At 42.9% G+C, this 20,994-nt stretch overlaps 1 protein-coding gene across 2 annotated transcripts; it reads left to right on the forward strand.

The window, feature by feature from the left end:
• The first annotated feature begins 1,790 nt into the window (after positions 1–1,790).
• On the forward strand, positions 1,791–19,553 carry MISO1 (mitochondrial inner membrane subdomain organizer 1). Of its 2 annotated transcripts, none has more exons than XM_087430350.1 (5): positions 1,791–1,902; positions 3,586–3,645; positions 9,601–9,748; positions 15,482–15,642; positions 18,745–19,553. In XM_087430350.1, exons 1-5 carry the CDS (start codon positions 1,792–1,794, stop codon positions 19,141–19,143), a joined length of 879 nt encoding a protein of 292 aa, XP_087286476.1. In that variant the 5' UTR covers position 1,791; the 3' UTR covers positions 19,144–19,553. The 2 variants fall into 2 exon arrangements, with proteins under 2 accessions (XP_087286476.1, XP_087286477.1); XM_087430351.1 differs by lacking the exon at positions 1,791–1,902 and adding an exon at positions 3,191–3,392.
• Positions 19,554–20,994: the final 1,441 nt, after the last annotated feature.

Consider the following 20,994-nt stretch of genomic DNA (forward strand, 5'->3'; position numbering starts at 1 on the left):
GAGTGTTTATAAAGGACCTCTTTATGGATATGAGTTGAAACTGAGACCTGAAGGATGAGGAGCCAGCTTGGTGGTTGGGGTGGGGTGCGCAGAGAGGAGAAAATGGAAGAGGGATTAGGGTTGTAGGCAGCTGTCGTGAGCATTTCACATGGGGTATAGAAAAAAAGAGTTTAGGATGGACAGTAGGGAGAATGTACTGAGCTGTCTTCACCTAGGACTGGGAGTAGGGGCAGAAAGGAGGTAAGAGATACAGAACATTGGAAAGGCAAAAGCACTGGAATTAGGCACATAATTGCCCATGACGAAATCTTTTTTTCCATTTATTAACTGAAGCTATTCAAAATCTATTAATATACAGAACTTTTGTTTTTATTTGAAATTTTGGTTGTAGTGTATATTTTTAGGTGGATTTTCCCCAGTATCATTTGGGTTGCACCCTCACTGGACATTCATAGGGGTTTATGTGATTTAGTGATTGCTAGTACCGGAGTCAGTGTCGTGGGTAAGTGCAGACTGAGCCGACTGGCTGAGTGGAACCCAGGACGACATTCTGGCTCACCACTTCTTGGCTGGTGACCTTGGCTACTGGCTTAATCACTCTGTGCGTTTTCCTCTTTGAAATTGGGATTAATAATAGTGTCTACCTCATAAAGTTGCTGTGAGGATCAAGGGAGTTAACATATGAAAAGTATTTAGAACAGTAAACAACGTGGCACATAGTAAGCAAGATCAAAGTGTTAGCTATCGTTACTTACTTTCCATTGGCTACAGTACCGAGACAACGCGTTCCTTGAAGGCACTATTCATGGTTGTTAGGAATACAACACACTCTATTTTTGCTTTTAAAGGTAATATATGCACAAGGTAAAAAAAAAAAATTCCAACAGTATACCGGCACAGTCCAATACGGTAGCCACCAGCCACATATGACTATTTAAATTGATTAAAATTAATAAAAGTAAAAATTCAGTTCCTCACTGGCACTAGCTACATTTCAAGCACATAATAGCCACATGTGGCTACGAAATTGGACAGTGCCGTTTTAGAACATTTCCATCACTGCAAAATGTTCTATTAGACAGAGCTGGCCGGTAGTGACTCTCCCTCCCATCCCGCCCCCAATCCCTCTCCCAGGGGTAATCACTGTCACAGGTTTCTTGCATAGCTTTTCATGGTTCAGACACACATTTTTTTGTACACAAATGTTACTGTATCATTTGCACGGTCCTGTACTTTATTTCTTTATTTTTATTTATTTTAAAACACACTAATGGACAGATCCGACCCGCCTACGGAGACCGCGCCGCGGGAAAACCCAGCGCAGATGCTCAGGGGTCCCCTAGTCTGGACTTATCAATGCCTTGAGGCCCGGCCCGAGCGACCCCAAGAGCGACAGGGTGCGTCGGTCCCCGCTCAGGCCGCGGAGAGGTGCCGCCGTCCCGTCCGCGACGAGCGCGCGCCCACCACGGGGGGAAGCCCCTGTCGTCTGTCCCCCCCGAGGACCCCGCCTCCCCGCCCGCCGCCGACGCCCCCAGCAGGGCCACTGCCGTCGTCCGTCCGAGGAGCCCCCCCCGACAGTTGCGCCCCCTGCCGTCGTCCGTCCGAGGAGCCCCCCCCCGACAGTTGCGCCCCCTGCCGTCGGCCGTCCGAGGAGACCCTCCCCCCCCCACAGTTGCGCCCCCTGCCGTCGTCTGTCCGAGCAGCCCCTCACCCCAGCAGCGCCCCCTGCCGTCGTCCGCCGGGAGCAGCAGGCGGGCAGCGCGGCGCCGGCGCGCGCAGGAGGCCGGGAAGATGGCGGAGCGGCCCGCGGCCTCCTCCTCAGCGCCCGGCAGGGCCGGAGCGGCGCCCAACGCGGTGGCACGCGTCTCGCAGTGGGCGGACGACCACCTGCGCCTGGTCCGGGTACGGCCGCCCGCCGGCCGGGCACTGGGGAGCGCTGGGCGCCGGGAGCGAGCGGGCGGGGGGCGGGCCGGGAGGGCGCAGGTGTCCCCGGAGGGAGAGTGAGGCCCGGACCCGGTGTTGGACGGTCCGGGGGGAGGGGACAGGCTGAGGCGGGCGGTCTTTGGGGGGCGGACGGTCCGGGGTGAGGGGACAAGCTGAGGCGGGCGGTCTTGGGGGGGCGGGCGGTCCTGGGGAGGGACAGGCTGAGGCGGGCGGTCTTGGGGGCGGGCGGTCCTGGGGAGGGGACAGACTGAGGCGGGCGGTCTTGGGGGCGGGCGGTCTTGGGGGCGGGCGGTCTTGGGGGCGGGCGGTCTTGGGGGCGGGCGGTCCGGGGTGAGGGGACGGTCCGGGGTGAGGGGACGGTCCGGGGTGAGGGGACAGGCTGAGGCGGGCGGTCTTGGGGGCGGGCGGTCCTGGGGAGGGGACAGACTGAGGTGGGCGGTCTTGGGGGTCTTGGGGGCGGGCGGTCCGGGGAGGAGAGGCTGAAGCGGGCGGTCTTGGGGGCCGGGCGGTCCGGGGAGGGGACAGGCTGAGGTGGGCGGTCTTGGGGGCCGGGCGGTCCGGGGTGAGGGGACAGGCTGAGGCGGGCGGTCTTGGGGGCGGGCGGTCCTGGGGAGGGGACAGACTGAGGCGGGCGGTCTTGGGGGCGGGCGGTCCTGGGGAGGGGACAGACTGAGGTGGGCGGTCTTGGGGGTCTTGGGGGCGGGCGGTCCGGGGAGGGGAGAGGCTGAAGCGGGCGGTCTTGGGGGCCGGGCGGTCCGGGGAGGGGACAGGCTGAGGTGGGCGGTCTTGGGGGCCGGGCGGTCCGGGGTGAGGGGACAGGCTGAGGCGGGCGGTCTTGGGGGCGGGCGGTCCTGGGGGAGGAGACAGGCTGAGGTGGGCGGTCTCGGGGGGGGGCGGACGGTCCGGGGTGGCGGGCGGTCTCGGGGGGGCGGGCGGTCTCGGGGCGGGGGACGGTCTGAGGCCGGCTGCAGCCACGGCTGCGAGGAGTTGCGGCGCTGGGCCGGGGTAGTCGCGGCGCTGGGCCGGGATGGGCGCGGCGGACGCAGACGAGGAGCGGGGTGACCGACTGTCCGGAGACTCGGAGACCGGGACGCGGGTGTAGACGTGGCCCTGGGCCGCGCCCGGGTCTGCTGCGCGGGAGCGGAGCGCACGGGCTGCGGGCCCACGTGAAGAAGTCGGGGCGCGGCCTGGGGCGGCGGGCCGGGGAGAGCGGGGCGGGGCGGGCCGGCGCGCTCGCCGCCTGCCGCGCCGGGTCGTGTCTGCGAGGGAGGCGCAGGAGCCTGGCGCTCGCGCGGGCGCCGCTGTGTGTAAAGCGAACGTCTCTGGGTCCACTTCCGTGGCAGACGTCGCCGAGCCCCCGACGGCTCGCCACGCCTGTCCCGCGCGCTTCTGAGGGCTCTGGTGACGGCGTGTCCTCCGGAGCGCTGGCGTTCCCGCCGTGGGTTCCGGTGCGCGGGCGCGTCGGGTAAAGGGGGAGCGGGGTGGGCGGCGGGGGGAGTCGTTGGGAGGAAACGGGCCTTCAGGTGAAGGGCTTATTTGGACCGTCGGAAACCGGGGACTGCCTTCTTCTTCCCTGTAACGAGTGCTTTCTCTGTTGTGAACGATGTTACTGAGCGTTAACCGTTACCTCTTTTTCTGAAGAGCGTCGGCACCGTGATGGCCGTGGCCGGGGTGGTGGTACTTCTCAGAAGCGTGCGCCTGGTAAGAGACGCGGGAGACGCGTCAGGTGTAAACATCGCGTCGCGCGGTGTTCACCCTACGCGGTGTCTCGTTTGGTTGTTTACGCTGGAAACTCGTAAGCGGTGCGTTAGGACAGCAGCCTGTTGTAAGATCTGGGTTCGAAAGGAACACGTCCGCAGGGTTTAAGGGAGGTGATAGTACAGTCCGCGTTTCCAGTCACTTTTCTTCATGCTCAAAAAGGAATCTGAAAAGGGTTGAGTTTGCCAGAATGGTATGATCACAAGTTTGTGTTTCAGACGTTGTGGAATAGCTCAAAACTGTTTTCGGTAGTCGTTTTAGATGTAGATCACGGTTGAATTATGTTCCTTAGCACTGAACACTTTATGCTGTCCCTGATTTCCAACCATCTGTAAGATCTGTTGTTTGATGAATGAAGCAAGATGTACAATGTGAAAAAAGAATAGTGAGGGGCCGGCCTGGTGGCGTAGCCGTTAAGTGCGCGTGCTCCCCTTAGGTGGCTGGGGTTCTAGGCCGGGTTCGCAGGTGTGGATCCGAGCGGGGAATGAGGATGCACTGCTTATCAAGCCATGCTGTGGGGGTGCCCCATACAAAGTAGAGGAAGGTGGGCACGCATGTTAGCCCAGGGCCAGTCTTCCTCAGCAAAAAAAAAAAAAAAAAGGCTTGGCAGATGTTAGCACAGGGCTGATCTTCCTCACACATAGAAAAAAATAATAGTAATTTGTTTTCAGTTGGCATGGGTTTTTTCGCCCCTTTGAATAATTTTTTTTCTTCTCCCCCGCTAAAGCCCCAGTACATAGTTGTATATTCTAGTTGTAACTCCTTCTAGTTCTTCCGTGTGAGCCTTGCCACAGCATGGCAACTGACAGGTGGTGGGGCAACCAGGCACGGAACCCCAGCGGCCACATCAGTGAGAGCACCAAACTTGAATCACTAGGCCATCAGGGTTGGCTCTCAATAATGTTTTACTAATAGACATTGTTGAAATCCATTTGATAATTCATGGTTTACAGGTATTTTTTCAGGTAACTGATTCTTGCCGTAGGATGTAATTTTAGAGTCATGTTACAATCTGGCATGGCTTTATTGCTTCTGTGTATACTCATTTCCTACATTTATTATCTGTCTGTTGTTTCATGTTATCGTTGGCTACGTAGCCTCACTCTACTATTCTACATCTTTCCAACTGTTGCCTTTTTCCCCTGACTCCGAAGTCAGAACATTTATCCTCTTTTTTTTTCTAAATGCCTTGAACTCGTTTTAATCTTATATCTAATAGGCTCTTTCTTGTAACACCTGCATGATTTTGTAAGTTCATTTTTAGCTTGTGTGTATATATAGATATATTTAGAATGAAACTTTTGAAAATTTAGTTTTCATTCTACTTTTTTTCTTTACCTTATAATCTATATGTTCCAGGGCCGTTGTATTTTGAAGGTTTCAAAATTGCCAAAATATTAAGTGATTTGATTAAGAGTTTAGGTAAAAATAATGCTGAGGGATCATTTCTCTTGTTAGCCCTTAAAAAATTCATGAATTAATTATGGATCAATTTAAGCTCTTTGTTGTTTTCATATATAGTTCAATACTTCACTTTGGTAATATTAAAACCAGAGTGAGTTACTGTTTATTATTTTCACTTTTATTCTCATTGGCTTTCATATCCCAATCCTGCTTAAACAGTATTAGGTATATTATTGATTTATGCAAATTGGTTATTGATCTATACAAGTTGATATTAGTATGTTATGAAGTTATTAATTTTAGACTTTAGTTCTGGTGCCTTTTTTTGTTAGATTTTATGGTTTTTGATAATAGTAACTAACCAGTGTTGAGAAGAGCAAGCTAAGGAGGTTAGAAAAAGAACATTGGAACAGTACGGGATAAATAACTGTTGGAGGAGATTGGCTACAAGTGAGAGAAATCCCAACCAGTGGCGGCTTAACCTAGTAAACATCTTATTTTTTAGTAAGAGGCTGCTCGCGTTGCTTCCCTGGCTCAGTAACATAGTTCAGATCAGTATCGTTCTCTTGGCCTTTCTTCATGGCATGGAATGGCTGCTGTAGCTCCGAACAGCATATCCATGTTCAAGGCAGGAGGAGAGGGAAAAGGAAGATGCCAGCCACATCTTTTCCTTTTAGCAAGAAAGCAAAAATTTTCCTAGAAGCCTCAGTAGACTTTTGCTTACATCCTATTGTCACATGGCCATCTCTAGCTGGAAGGAAGGCTGGGAAAGCAGCCTTTTAGCTTTTCCCTCCCTCACCGTGCGTGCTGGCAAGGGAGAAGGGGCTTGGGAATGGATGTTGCATTAACCAACCAAGGGCTTGCCTTGATCGCTCCTCCTCAGCTTTCTTTTTGTATTGCTGTTTTTCTCCCCTTCTTCCTCCCTCTGAGAGTTTATTAAGCTCTTATATTCTTTCAATTACTGGTAGACAATTCCAAATTTCATATTTAGAAAATAAAAAAGATTATTGAGTTTGGTGCTCTGCCAAACACTTTAAATACATAATTTCATTGAATACTTATAATAATTCTGTGATATAGGTATTCTTATACCTAATTTTTATAGATGAAGAGATGGATGCTCAAAGAAGTGAAATAATTTTCATAAGATCAGCTAGTACCTGGCAGAACAGGATTTCAAATTACATCTTCCTGAATTTAAAGCCTTTATTATTTTCTCTTCACTACGATGCTTCCAGCCTTTGTCTGTTTGTCTTTAGGACATGTCCTTCATTACTGAAGCTTAGGGACAGCATTCTTGTTAGTGGCATCATCTTTCTGCCTCTTCTAGAGAGCAGGCTGTTGATCACAAGCTCAGGATTCACTTCCTTTAAAGATGTCTGTCCTTTCCACTTTTGACCCCTTAGCACTTACACTTTATCTTAAACCTATTCCTGTGTTTACAGGAATACAGTGTACAGCTGTATTCTGGTTTTATGTGCATTGTTCATCTTCCAGACAGTGCCTGCCGTGTCAGAAAAGCAGCACTGAGCTTTGTGCTGTGGAGGGATTACTGATCCGGAGAGGAAGATGCAGTGCGATCTGCCTTTCTAGGTTCTTCACACGGACTGTGAGCTCCTTGAGAGTAGGAACATTGGGTTCTATTTCAGTTTCCTCCCCTAGCTCCTTAATAATTTCTGAAAATTGAAACGTCGGGGCAGTGCTGTGTCTTTTTATGTATACCCTTTGATAAAAACACCTCAGAATTAAAAGGGATAGACTTTTAGGAATTGAAGACATCTTTTTTTTTGTTTTGTTTAAAGATTTTATTTATTTTATTTTTTCCCCCCAAAGCCCCAGTAGATAGTTGTATGTCATAGCTGCACATCCTTCTAGTTGCTGTATGTGGGACTCGGCCTCAGGATGGACGGAGAAGTGGTGCCTCAATGCGCACCCGGGATCCGAACCCCGGGCCACCAGCATTGCAGTGCGCGCACTTAACCACCAAGCCACAGGGCCGGCCCTGAAGACATCTGTAATGGCCCTCTTTACTCCTTCTAGGACTTGCCTTCCCTATGCAAAATACTTTTCTCATGTGATGTGGTTTCCAGGCTCTTTACCATCTTTTTTCTTCTCTTCTGGCTTTGTTCCAGTTTGTTGAAGTCTTTTTTGAAATGTGATACCCAGAACAGCACAATCTATTCCACTTAGGGCCTGATGTAGAGCAGTCTCTCCCTCACCTCTCTTGTTCTGTATCCTGCTCCTAATAATGTTGCCTTGTGGGGGAGTGGGGGAGCAGGGGAGTGGAGGGGAGAGGGAGTTTGCACTTTTTTTTTGGTAGGCTTGTCACTCTTTCACTCATCTTGAGTTCACAATTAACTAAAACCTCTAAATCTTTTTATATATGCTACTATTAGTTTATTGTCTTCTATCCTTCATTAGTTTTGGGGAGTACAGGGGCAGACTTTTACATTTTAGCCTGTCGTTCTAGTTGTCAAGATCTTTTTAAATAATAACTCTGACTTTCATTATTCATACTCTCCCAAGCATCAGACCGTGCTGTGTTTGAGCCTTACACTGTCCTTCAGGTCATTTGTGATCATATTAAACTGGAGAGGATCCAGGTGAGAGCCCCATGGCTTCCTCCTAGAGTGCCCCTCCATTGACACTGATAAATTCATCAGTGCCACCTTAGTGATGACACAAAACCATAATGGGAGCCATCTATGTGGACATTTAGCCCACATTTCTCTTTTTTCCTACAAACTGCTCATAAACAACTTTTGTCAGGTGACTCAGTCTTCATGGTTTGATTTAGAATTTCTCCTTTTTGTTTACATTCTGCATATTTCGCATTCTTGAATGAATGCTGACAACAGATCCAGAATCTCCGCGCCCCCCCCCCCAACGTTTCTTCAAAAAAATCTTGTAACACTCACTTACTTTTCATCTAGATCAGTTGTTTTGGCACGTTTTGTGCTTCCTCCCTCTCTCTATGAAACCGTTTGAAAGCCAGTTGCAGACATCATGAAACTCGTCCTATAAATACTTCATAGTCTACTTCCTAAGAATAGGGATATTTTCCTACATAACCACATTAATATCATCACAGCTAAGAAATTTAATATTTTTGTAGTAATATCTAAAATACAGTTCATGTTCAGATTTATTTTCTCAAAATATCCTTTGTAGCTGTTTTTTTTCCAATCTAAGATTCAGTCAAGCATCACACATTGGTTTAGTTGTCACGTCTCTTTAGTCTTCTTTAATCTAGCATATTACCCTCACCTCATCTTTAATTTTAATTTTTGTCTTTCATGACACTGTCATTTTGAAGAGTCCTATTGTCTTATCCCACGATCTGGATTTGTGTGTTTCCTGGTTAGATGTAGTGTAAACAAGTAGGTAATGCTGTAAACTTCCTCTTGTATTGCATCAAGAGGCTTATAATGTCAGTTTGTCCTATAATGTTATCACACCTGATATAATTAGTAATCCCCTAGTATCATCTAATACCCAGTATATATTAAAATATAATATATTTTGTATTTTATTGTCTCAATGATGTCTCTTTTTAATAGAAGATCTGTTCAAATCACGATTGAAATGGTACATATATTGATTTGTTTGTTCTATCTCTTAAGTCTCATTTATTTTATAATCTCTTAAGTCTCATTTATTTTATAACAATCCATTCTTTCTCCCCTCCCCTGCCCCTCCTTTTTTTCCCTCAAGCCACTGATTTGTTAGAGCAACCAAGTCGTTTATCCCATTGAACGTTTCACCTTCAGGATTTGTCTGCTACAATATTTTTCTTGTGTGGAAAATTTTTTTTTAAAGTTTGTGTTTAGTTCAACTTTACTGTCTTAGGAAGTTGGGTGCTAATTTATCTTTCTGTGTATGTGCAGCTCTTACCTAGCCATGATTATGAATGAAGCTTGTCCTATAGTATTGTTAATATGGAAGACATAGGTATAAAATGTTGACTAACCCCAGGGCATTACCTAAGTAAATTTATTTAAGTAAATTCCTAATGTTGGCCTTTTTCTCCTGTGGGATACAAAATAAGAAAGAAAATCTTGTTGATTAAGATTTCTAATTTAATTTGACTCAGTTGTTTAGGTTTCCTAGCAGCACCTGCATGAAGGGACTGTCTGTCTCTAGAACAGGATAGTGACTGTTTAACCAGATTTGTGTGGTGCCGGGCACGGATAGATACTCCCTGCTTTTTGATGAATTGTGTCATATTTTGAGAATGTGAGGTTTTTAGAAGTTAGGAATCTGTTTGATGTTCTATATATAGTAGCTTGAAATAGTAAAATAGTGACTAAAGATTTCTAAATAAGGTTGCTAAAAACACTTTTGATTAAATCATATTAAAATATTAATAAGAACCAAATTAAAATTTTTCAGTGATTATGTTTTCTTGTTAAATGTTTAGATAACAATTTGACATACTTAATTTTAATAGGAAAATAATAATAAAATCATGTTTTTCTCCTTGTGAATCAACAGACGTCAAAATTTACAAGTTCTTCAGAAATTCCAGTGGAATTTATAAGAAGGAATGTTAAACTACGTGGACGATTACGCCGAATAACTGAGAATGGTTTAGAAATTGAACATATTCCCATTACTTTACCTATTATATCTTCATGGAGAAGTAAGTAACGTGCAAGAATAATAAGACTAAATAGCTATTTTAGTGTTCCTTTATTAGAAGTTATTTATGGGGCTGGTCCTGTGGCCTAGTGGTTAAGTTCGGCACACTCCGCTTTAGCAGCCTGGGTTCGGTTCCCAGGCACAGACCTATGCCACTCCTTGGCAGCCATGCTGTGGCAGTGACCCACGTGCAAAATAGAGGAAGACTGGCAACAGATGTTATCTCAGGGCAAATCTTCCTCAGCAAAAAAAAAAGAAATTATTTATAAAATAGCAAAATAATGTCATTTTGATTTTTAATTACTCTTCACTGTCTGTGAGAGAAGGTCCGAACTCTTGGCCTTATGTACAAGGAACCTATTTAATTGGCTCTGGATTTCCTTTACTTCCTTTCCTGCTTTTTTTTTTTGTGAGGAAGACCAGCCCTGAGCTAATGTCCGATGCCAATCCTCCTCTTTTTTGCTGAGGAAGACTGGCCCTGGGCTAACATCTGTGCTCATCTTCCTCTACTTTATATGGGATGCCACCACAGCATGGCTTAACAAGTGGTGCCTCGGTGCGCGCCCGGGATCTGAACCGGTGAACCCTGGGCCGCCACAGCAGAGCGAGCGCACTTAACCACTTGCGCCACCGGGCCGGCCCCTTCCCTGCTTTTTTTATTCAGCCACTTGATATTTCATTCAGGCATGCCAGCATTCATTCAGCAAACACGGAGCACCTATGCCCTTGCCCTGTACCAGCCGTATGGTGCAGAGTGAAACAAGCAAGACCACTTTCTCCTGGAGCTTATAGTCTAGGGGAAGATGGGCAGTAAACAAAACAAAAATTATCCTAAGAGCTATGAAGACAAAGAGCAGAGTGCTGGGGTGAGAATTATGGAGGTCGTATGAAGGGGGACCTGCATGTCTATAGTGGTCAGAGAAGGTCACTGAGGAGTTGCTGCTTAGTGAGGGGGGCAGCTTGGAAGAATGTGTGTGAGATCGAGCTTGGCTCTTCTGATAAGGCTAGGGCACACAGAAGAAAGGGGCAAGAGGCACATAGGAGATTGGCCAGCTGGGCAGAGGCCAGCTCTTTCCTGCTGCGATTCCTGTTTCTCCCTGCTTCCTGTCCTACCCGGCTGCACAGACCTTCCTGCTGCTCACACATCTTCTCCTGCCCCTCGGCACCTGCCCCTCGGCGCCATTCGTGCCCAGAGGCCTTGGCTTCTGTTGAACTCTGGTTGATTCTCTAGTATCCAGCTCAAATGTCAGCTCTTCTGTGAAGCTTTCCCTAACTCCCAAGCAGAATTAGCCCTTCTCTCTACTATGCCCCACAGCAGTTTATACACACGGCAATTATAGTACTTATACATATTTTCCTATAATTATGTATTTAGGTTTCTATCCTCCCACTAAACTGTGAGCCCTGGTGGGCAGGGACCTTTTCCTATCTATCTCATTATTCACAGTTCCTAGAAAAATAATTGTTAGCCAATAGAGACTTAGTAAAATTCGTTGAATGAATGAATTTAGTTATATTTAAATATTTTCTTAATAGTATTTTAATTTTGTAAAGAAAAGAGTTCTTATTTTTTTACCCTCAGATGAATGAATATCATTCTGTTCAGTGAGATATGACTGTAAAGGAGTAAGAATGATATTTTTTTCCCCCAAACATACCTGACATGATTCAGTGTTTAACATGTCAAACAGAACTTACACAGTTTGAATGACTGCTGTTCCCTGAAGAGAGGTTCCTTAGGATGTTTATTTGTTGGCCATTTCAGCTCTAACCAGGGTTTTCACTTCACCAGTCCTCTAGCGTCTCAGTTGTTGTAATTAAACTCTCCTATCTAAACAGTAGAGTACACTGCACAACTCTGAGGGTGAGACTCAATGCAGATCTGCCCCCGGAAGTCGACCAGCACACAGCACTGTAATTGCCATATATGCGTGTTGTTATTAATGGGTTTCACATCCAATAAAAATGTGTTTATCTACTTGGTACATAGAATCAAAATGTTAGAGCTGAGAGGAGCCTCAGGAAGCCTTAATTCCTACCTGACTTTTCTCCCCTACTTATTTTAATCTTTTCTATAGAGGTGAAATGGCATGTGTGTAGCCATGTACCTAATAACTCATGAGATCAAGGCTAGAAAACAGATTTCTGCTACCAGAAATTCCATGTTTAGAAATGCAAAAGTTAAATGGATGCATGTGTTACATTTCTTAACAGATGTTAACCACTACAAATGTGATGATAGTATTAATACTTTTTTTGTGACTGACATAAATTGCTCCTGCGAAAGAGATCATTTTGCACTTACATTAGTTAAACCTGTTTGCCTGTAAAATGGTTGTAGAACTAGAAAGTTGCTATCCAGCACCATTTTGAGTGATATAATAAGATACTAGAGCATAATCTTGTTCATTTAAAAATAGCTATTAATTGAAAGCTCCTTTCGTTCCTTTCACTGTTTTTACTACCTGGCTTATAGGATAGAAATGGACTTTGATTTTGTTCTTAGGAGGGCTAAGATCCAGGCCCCCGAAATTGAGGCCATTGTAACCAAAAAGGTTTGGTTTGGATAACTCTACATCAGAGTAGAGGCTACATGGCCTAGTAGAACATGTGTTGCTGTGGGGACCTGTGTTCTGTTTCCAGTTCTGTTCTATGGTTTCCACTACTGTCAAACAAGCCTCCTTCCTTATGACCTGTGTGACATACCTCCCTTCCATGATCTTATCAGAGGTGTGTATGATGAGGAGGCGCACACACACACACAGCTTAAAAATTTGATGAAGTGAAACTTTTTTTTTTTTTTTAATTTTTATTTATTTATTTTTTTCCCCCAAAGCCCCAATAGATAGTTGTATGTCATAGTTGCACATCCTTCTAGTCGCTGTATGTGGGACGCGGCCTCAGCATGGCCGGGATCCGAACCCGGGCCGCCAGTAGCGGAGCGCGCGCACTCAACCGCTAAGCCACGGGGCCGGCCCTAAGTGAAACTTTTAGAACACTTCATTTCTTCAATAGATATTTACTGAATGTCTGCTCTTCTTACAGTCTCAGTATATAGCGGCAAACAAAATGGATATGAGCCTATGGAAGTCACAAAACCTGCAGTGTAGTGAGGAAATTATTCAAAGCTTCTTCTATCCCTGATGGTAAAAAATAATGTTTTTGACATATGTGATGCCCCTGTCTTATGAAGTCGTCACTTGTCATGAATCCACTTAGAATATTATGTAAATCTAGGGTACACATCAGTTGTCTTGTCTCATGTACTATTTTTCTAAAAACCTTAAGAATATTTAGTCATGAAGTTGCCTACCCATCTGATGGAGCAGAAATATAACAACCTCCTTAGAGGTGGTTTACTTCAGAATTCCTCTCAGGTCTGCATGGTCTTCCTCTAACTTGACGTGCTCACTCCCAGCTCCTCCGATGCATCTCTGTTTGTTCTGCAAAACTCAAGTCCTACCCTTTTCGCAGAATGCTTTTGGGCGACTCCTCTGGAACCCATGTTGCTATCCCCTCATAACCTCAACCTCATGCCAACAGGTTATGAGGGGATCTGTGTCTGTGTCATCCCATCCAGTATGAACTGGGCTTTTTTTTTTTTTAATGTGTGCATAAAAGATTTGTTGAAGGGCTGGGAAGATGGAGGGATTCATATCACAGAAACAAGGTCTACTGTTTAGGTGAAAATATTTTATGTATAATTTATTTATACATAAGTTTAATTTTATACATAATTTATAAATAAGTAAACCTTATTTAGATTTGTTCCGGAAGATTTGTTTTTATATTTTTATTGACCACTTCATACTTTAAATGCTCAATGGGGAATGCTAATTTTAAAGGAATCTGGTGACCTTTTATAGAGTGAAGAATTAAGACATTAATACTTAAGGTTTATAGTGTTGAATCAGATTCGTGTTTTTGGTCCCCAAAGCCTTGGTCTCAAAGCTTTTATTGGAAAACAGTTGGTGTTGATGGCAAGATTAAAGGATTGAAGAGAACCCTCAGAATCTTCAGGTTTCCCTTAGCTCATTATGTACCAACAATTTGAATTCATTTGATCTTTATTATATGTTTTTCCCTGATCTAATTTGTGTATTTACTGTATCACAGGTTTTTGCTAAGGGTGTAATCTTCCTACGTACATCTTTAGATACTTCTCTAACTGAAATTCTAGGACAGGTTTCGAGAAACCCAGGTCCTAAAGAAGTTGTTTTTCTTTTATCAAATAATATTGTATCAGGGGCCTAGGATATCTTCTTGAAATCAAGTATTATTTTTTTCCTAGCAGTTAGATGAAGTTAACTACATACTTTCAACTACTTATATAAGAGTTCAGTGTATGTTAAATGTATAATTCCTTTTTAAAAAGAGACATTAACATTTTTTTGTCAGCCATTATCCCTTTTGGAAAGTTATAAACTTATTCTGAGATAAAATCCTGTTATTAAAGTTAAATTGGTTAATATTTTATCAGGAGTTTGGGTAAACAAACCTTCTTAATACTATGTTACTTTAAATTTAAATTGATAAAATTCTGTCTGGAAGTGTTTCACAAAATGTATAAAAAAATAATGTTGATGTAAATCAAGATTCATTGAGATGGGAAGAAAGCCTCAATAAGTTAAGTGAAAGAGCAGTTTATACACTACTGTTGGTAGTAAAAGCCCATATTATTGAACTACATATCTGATACCAACTCAAGACAAGGTTGACATAAGGGAAGACATACTGTAGAAAAGAAAAACCCTCTTTTAGCTTTGAATGACCTCTGACAAACTAACCCAGCTGCATATGCACCCTTCAGGAGATCTGACTGCTCTGTAGGTTTTACAACCCCTGCTGTGCATGTACCTTCCAGCCTCAATAAGATGATACCTTTGTTCTTTTGAGTTCCTTAGGAATGTGATGACCCCTGAACAGAGAGTGTATGCTGATAGCCATCATCAGTGAAAACTGAAAGATCTGGTGTGGCTGTAACACCAGTCTGTAACACCCAAGGGTCAACATTCCTAACCCCCTCTCCTATAACTCAGTGGCGTATATAACTGCTGTAAGATTTTGTGCCCCTCACCTTTTTTTAAGGTTTTATTTATTTATTTATTTTCCCACCAAAGCCCCAGTAGATAGTTGTATGTCATAGCTGCACATCCTTCTAGTTGCTGTATGTGGAATGCGGCCTCAGCATGGCTGGAGAAGCAGTGCGTCGGTCCGCGCCCGGGATCCGAACCCGGGCTGTCAGCAGCGGAGCGTGTGCACTTAACCGCTAAGCCACGGGGCCGGCCCTGTGCCCCCTTAAGATGGTTCTTTCCGACATTAGTTGGCCATCTTCCCCCTTGTTAGTAAGCTGTAATAAACTGCCCTTTCTTTTCCACCATCTTGACAATTTGCTTTTGTCTCGCTGCGAGCAGATCTTGCCCTTTGTGCAGTAACGTATCTGTAGCTTTATGTGTATATATACACAGAAATAAATCTGGAAGGTTTAAAAAAAAAGGTAAATTGGTTAAACTCTACATCTTATTCTGGAGCTTATTGAAATGAGTTTTTGAAATTATTCCATGTGTATACTTGTATTGTTTTAAAAGAAAACTTAAATCTAGAAATAAATGGACCTACCTCTAGAGAGTCTGGGTGTTTATAAATATATTCGGTTGTTTTTTGGGGGCTAATTTTGGATTTGCTTTTGCAGCATGATGTTAAAGCTAAACTCTTTCCTACCTGACCTTTGTAGAAGAGCCGTGTGGTGTTTTGCTCGTTAAGCTGGCCGGAGTAGAACTCACTGAAACTGGGAAGGTGTGGTTACAGAAAGAGCTAAAACCTTCCCAACTTCTATGGTTCCAACTTCTTGGAAAGGAGAATTCAGCACTCTTTTGCTACCTTTTGGTGAATAAGGTAAGTAATGTGAAGAAAGAATGAGCAATATTTTATTCTTATTATTTATACGTAAACATGTCATTAATTAGAACCTTGAATATATAATGAGACTGAATTTTTTTTTGTCTTTTTAAACTGCTACTCAGTGATATTATGTAGAGAGAGTAGGTGTTCCACATATAAATTTTGTTATAAAATTTTAGTTATATGTGTTTATTATAGAAAAAATAGAAAATGAAAAAAACTTCAAATTATCAGTGACTGGAGATTGCTAATTTAAGGAGTATCTTTATACATTTATTTATGCATAAGTGTGTTATACCACACTTGTTATGAGAAACCAATTGTTGAGTGAGGCTTGTCAAGTGGAAACTGCAAAGAGTAAGGGTATTTTCTGAAGGTAAATATTGCTCAATCTGGTCTAATACCTCATAGATAGGTATGTCTTAACGTGTAAGTCTTTGAACTCTACAAGCATTGAGCATATTTGGTACTATTGGGCATATTTAAGTTGAGCATGTTTAAATACTATTTATGATCAGTAGTGGGTCATCTGAAGACATTGTCTCAGAGTTTTCTTACCTTTACATAGCCTTTGTGTACCTGGGAACGCATCAGTGTTGCCGTGTCACTGTCCTGAGTCCTTGGATGTGCTTTATTCCAAATTTGTTTTGGTGGGCAATTACTGAAAAAAAATACGGAAAAATGAAATAGTTGAAATATTATGACAGGATTAAGAGTAGTTTTTCTTAAAGTTCCTTATTAAATAACAAACAAGAATAATCTGAAGAAAAAAATAACTTCACATTAAAGTGATTAGAATTGTAACCATTTTAATTCTTAAAAGCTTTTTGAGGGGGCCGGCCCCATGGCTTAGTGATTAAGTGCACGCGCTCTGCTACTGGTGGCCAGGGTTCAGATCCCGGGCACGCACCAACACACCGCTTCTCCAGCCATGCTGGGGTGGCATCCCACATACAGCAACTAGAAGGATGCACAACTATGACATACAACTATCTACTGGGGCTTTAGAGGAAAAAAGGAGGAGGATTGGCAATAGATGTTAGCGCAGAGCTGGTCTTCCTCAGCAAAAAGAGGAGGATTGGCATGGATGTTAGCTCAGGGCTGATCTTCCTCACACACACACAAAAAAAGCTTTTTGAATTATTAATAGAAAGCCTAATGAAATCCATTAATTTTTGCATGTCCAGATCATAGTCAGTTCTTTCAACATAAGAATTATCCAACACTGATTGGTTGAAACGTCTTACGTTAAAAAGTAAATTGATGATACAGAATTATATAAAAGATACCAAAGGCCTTCCAAAAATATTATCTTCTCTTTTAAGTTGCGAAGCATGTTTTATTTATCCTCAAAACCACCGTATGGAGTCATTGTTTTTATTCCTGTTTCCAGGTGGGACTCAGGGTAACACAGTGGAAGAGCCTGTATTCATGCCCAGCTCCTCCTGGCTCCTGAGCCCACACTTCACTTGAAATACTTTACCTCATATTGTTTTCTAGAAGGTGACCAAACTATACTATATGCATATTGTGGTAATTTACATCTGTTAAATTTTACCAATGTGTGAGGTTGAATTTTAATTATTCTGATTTTGAAACAGTTTTTTTAAATTTATTTTATTTATTTATTTTTTTTGTGAGGAAGATCAGCCCTGAGCTAACATCCATCCTAATCCTCCTCTTTTTGCTGAGGAAGACTGGCTCTGAGCTAACATCTATTGCCAATCCTCTTCCTTTTTTTCCCCAAAGCCCCAGTAGATATTTGTATGTCGTAGTTGCACATCCTTCTAGTTGCTGTACGTGGGACGCAGCCTCAGCATGGCCAGAGAAGCGGTGCGTTGGTGCGCACCTGGGATCCGAACCCTGGCCGCCAGTAGCGGAGCGCCCTCACTTAACCGCTAAGCCATGGGGCCGGCCCCTGATTTTGGTTTAACGGAATGAGCTCCTAAAATTTAAGATTGAGAAAAATATGATAAACCTTTGAAAACTATATTTCTTTACCTCTTATCATCATGTACCAAAAGTTACTGCATTTAAAGGCACCGAAGGTTACTTTGTTCCTTTCAATAGTGCTAGAAAATGTCTCCTACTTTAAACCTAAAGTTTTTGCATTTTTAGAACTTAACTGTAAATTACTTGTCTAATGAAGCTATTAAATTATTAAAACTTTATTAATCTTTTTTTTTAAAGATTTTTATTTATTTATTATTTCCCCCCAAAGCCCCAGTAGATAGTTGTATGTCATAGTTGCACATCCTTCTAGTTGCTGCATGTGGGACGCGGCCCCAGCATGGCCGGAGAAGCGGTGCATCGGTGCGTGCCCGGGATCCAAACCCGGGCCGCCAGCAGCAGAGCGTGAGCACTCAACCGCTAAGCCACGGAGCCGGCCCTGTTAAAATTAATCTTATTAGGTTAAAATATCACAAGGACTATAGAAATAGCTAAGCAGGATCCCCTTTATGCTGTAAATTAATGGGAAAAAAATCCCATTTATCCGTTTCATTAGGGAGTGAGATATTCCATGAATGAAATTTCCTGAAGGATGAAGATTCAAGGGCCAGAAGTACTTTTATGTTAATTATTTTGTGGGAAATCTTTTAAAAATGTATTTACATTATTTACATGCCAGTGTCTTCCTAAACACTGGAATTCTCAACCTAATTTAACAGTTCAGTGATGATTCAGTTCATTTTGCATTTGTCTACTTTTTAGTTTTTTTAGTTGCTTTTGCTGTGGCCTCCTGTCATTTTGCTTGTTTTGTGTGCTCCATTCCCCCTCCAAACAATAGCAAACAAACCAAAAAACACTTTTTGTACTTTATGCTTCTATGCCTCTTTGGGTTAGGAGACCAATGAGCCTGTGGAGAACTATATGTTATAAAAGAGACAATTGACTTTGAGCAAGGATCTCTTCCAGTAATGAAATTCTTGGATTTAGCATTAGCTGTTTTAAGCTCTTGGGGACCCTTTTGCTTTATATTTTTGGCTTTTCTCTGGAGGACTAAAGCTGCTGAATGATTGATTTTAAAGTGAATAGATGTCATGGATATACTAGCAATTTTCTTAAATAATTGGTTTGTGTTATTTTTTATTCAAGGGTAGATATCTTACTGTGAGTCTGAATGAAGAAATTTTGAGAAGAGGCCTTGGCAAAACTGTTCTTGTTCAAGGGCTAAATTATGATTCTAAAATCTATTGGACAATTCACAGAAACTTACTTAAAGCTGAATTAACAGCCTTAAAAAAAGGAGAAGGAATATGGAAGGAAGAATCTGAAAAAGAAAGTTATTTGGAAAAATTCAAAGGCTCCTGGAGAGAAATATGGAAAAAAGACAGTAATTTAAAAAAAATTGGATCAAATTTCAACTTGAAAAAGAGTTATTATGACAAATTTAGAAGGACTTATGAAGCATGGAAAGACAACATGGAAAACTACTCCTTAATACTGAAGTTCAGAGAACTTATGAGTCGCATACACTTTCGTAGAAAAGAGTAAAACATTCCAAGAGATCTGGAGGTGACACACTCTGAGGAGTGAAATATGTAAATATATGGATATTTTTCATTGAGTTGAAATGGAAATTTTCCCAAATGATCAAAGTTATCTGCTAATGGTATTTAAATATTTAGGAGATGATTGTTATGGATGTAATATCAGAATAATTTAAACAAATTGTGATTAATGTAATATACTTTTAGGAAAAATGAAACACTCTATAAAAAGTTACCAGGTTGAAGGATGTATACACACAGTGCTAATATTTGAAGAGAGAGCTTAACTATTGGCCATTGTGTTATAGTTATTTTGGGCAGCCGTATTTAATTTTTGTTTAAAGAGAGTATTTGTTTATTTTTCCAGTTTTATCAACTTTGATGATTTATAATAAAGGAACTGCTTATACCTCATGTCTAAGGCTCCTCTTTTCTCCAACTGCTTTCTGACTGCTTGTGCATTTGGGGCAGTGCTGCAGGAGAAGCTCACTTAGACCATTCCTAGTAATAAATAATGGTAATTTCTACCTGTTGTTAGATGGATGAGGGACATAGCCTTGAGGACAAGATCATGAGGATGATTATGAGGACAAGAAGCAGTGTACCGAGGTTGGCAGCACAGAGGATAGAAAGAATAGGGTGCCTTATGACATTGTTGAGCCCCTAAAGTAGCCAATCCTTGAACTGTCTTGCCTCCCAATTTCTCTTTATGTGAGATAGTAAATTTCTTTTTTTTTTTTTTTTTTTTGCTGAGGAAGATTAGCCCCGAGCTAACATCTGTGCCCATCTTCCTCCATTTTGTATATGGGATGCTGCCACAGCATGGCTTGATGAGCAGTGCATATGTTCACACCAGGGATTTGAACTCACAAACCCCAGGCAGCCAAAGCAGAGCGTGTGAACTTAACCACTATGCCACTGGGCCAGCCCCTAAATTTCTTTATTTTTAAAGCCAGTTTGAGTTGGTTTGAGGATTTGACATACACATATATGTACTTGCTGCTAAAATCATCCTGATAGTACAAGTTTCTTTTACAACTCCAGCAATAATCCACTAACATCCATAGTGTCTACAGAAGTTTTTCTTAATGATTTGTGATACTGACAAAAGTCAGACGTGTCATCTGGTCCAAATAGTTGACTCCTGTTACGATCAATAATGCAGAATGAGAAGTTTACTGCTGCTGCCTGACTCCTGGTTAAAACATAACAGTGGATTTCCCAACATTTTCTAATTAAACAACATTAATTTTTAATGAGGTCCAGAATCTTCCAAAGATTCTTTTTTTGTGTGATTTTATTTCATCTCTTTTGGGGTAGGATAGGAAGTTACATTCTAGTTTTTATTCCCTGGGTCTAATGCCTCAATGTTTTATTTTGAGGGGATGTTTTTATTTACAGAGAAGTTAACAGTTCATTTAAACTGGTTTTGTGGCGAGCTCTTGAGCCGTTTTCTTTTCCAGTTTGCCTCCCAGTGATGTCAGATCTCATTGTAGCTATCATTGTCATTAGTTCTGATGACCTCTACCAGCTCAGCTAGTGCGCTGTTGTCTTTCCAGTTAAGCTGTGTGAAGGTGAGGCTGGTACACGTCTTTCTGTGGACTAGATGGCCCAGTCTGACCTTTCCCTTCGTGATGAAGTAAGGAACCCTGATTTTATGGACAAGGTGGGCAAGAAGAAAAATAGATCAATGGGACTCCTGTCATGTGCAGTCCTCACGCTGAGTATTCTGTTCTCCACTTAGGTAGTGGCAGTATGTAACACCCACTTGAAGGTTAGGAGGAATCCCATTGGCCAGCAGCTTTCTTCTGGGCCAACAACATCTGCTTTCCTGGCTTTTATCTCTGGTCTCTAT

The sequence above is a fragment of the Ceratotherium simum genome, chromosome 5 (assembly GCF_057802395.1).
Source record: "Ceratotherium simum simum isolate JZ-2026a chromosome 5, ASM5780239v1, whole genome shotgun sequence".
Lineage (NCBI taxonomy): Eukaryota > Metazoa > Chordata > Mammalia > Perissodactyla > Rhinocerotidae > Ceratotherium > Ceratotherium simum.

Coding starts and splice junctions, on each gene's coding strand:
- MISO1 (XM_087430350.1), top strand. CDS start 1,792: ATGGCGGAGCGGCCCGCGGCCTCCTCCTCAGCGCCCGGCAGGGCCGGA. Junction 1,903..3,585: donor ACCACCTGCGCCTGGTCCGG/GTACGGCCGCCC, acceptor CTTTTTCTGAAG/AGCGTCGGCACCGTGATGGC. Junction 3,646..9,600: donor TTCTCAGAAGCGTGCGCCTG/GTAAGAGACGCG, acceptor GTGAATCAACAG/ACGTCAAAATTTACAAGTTC.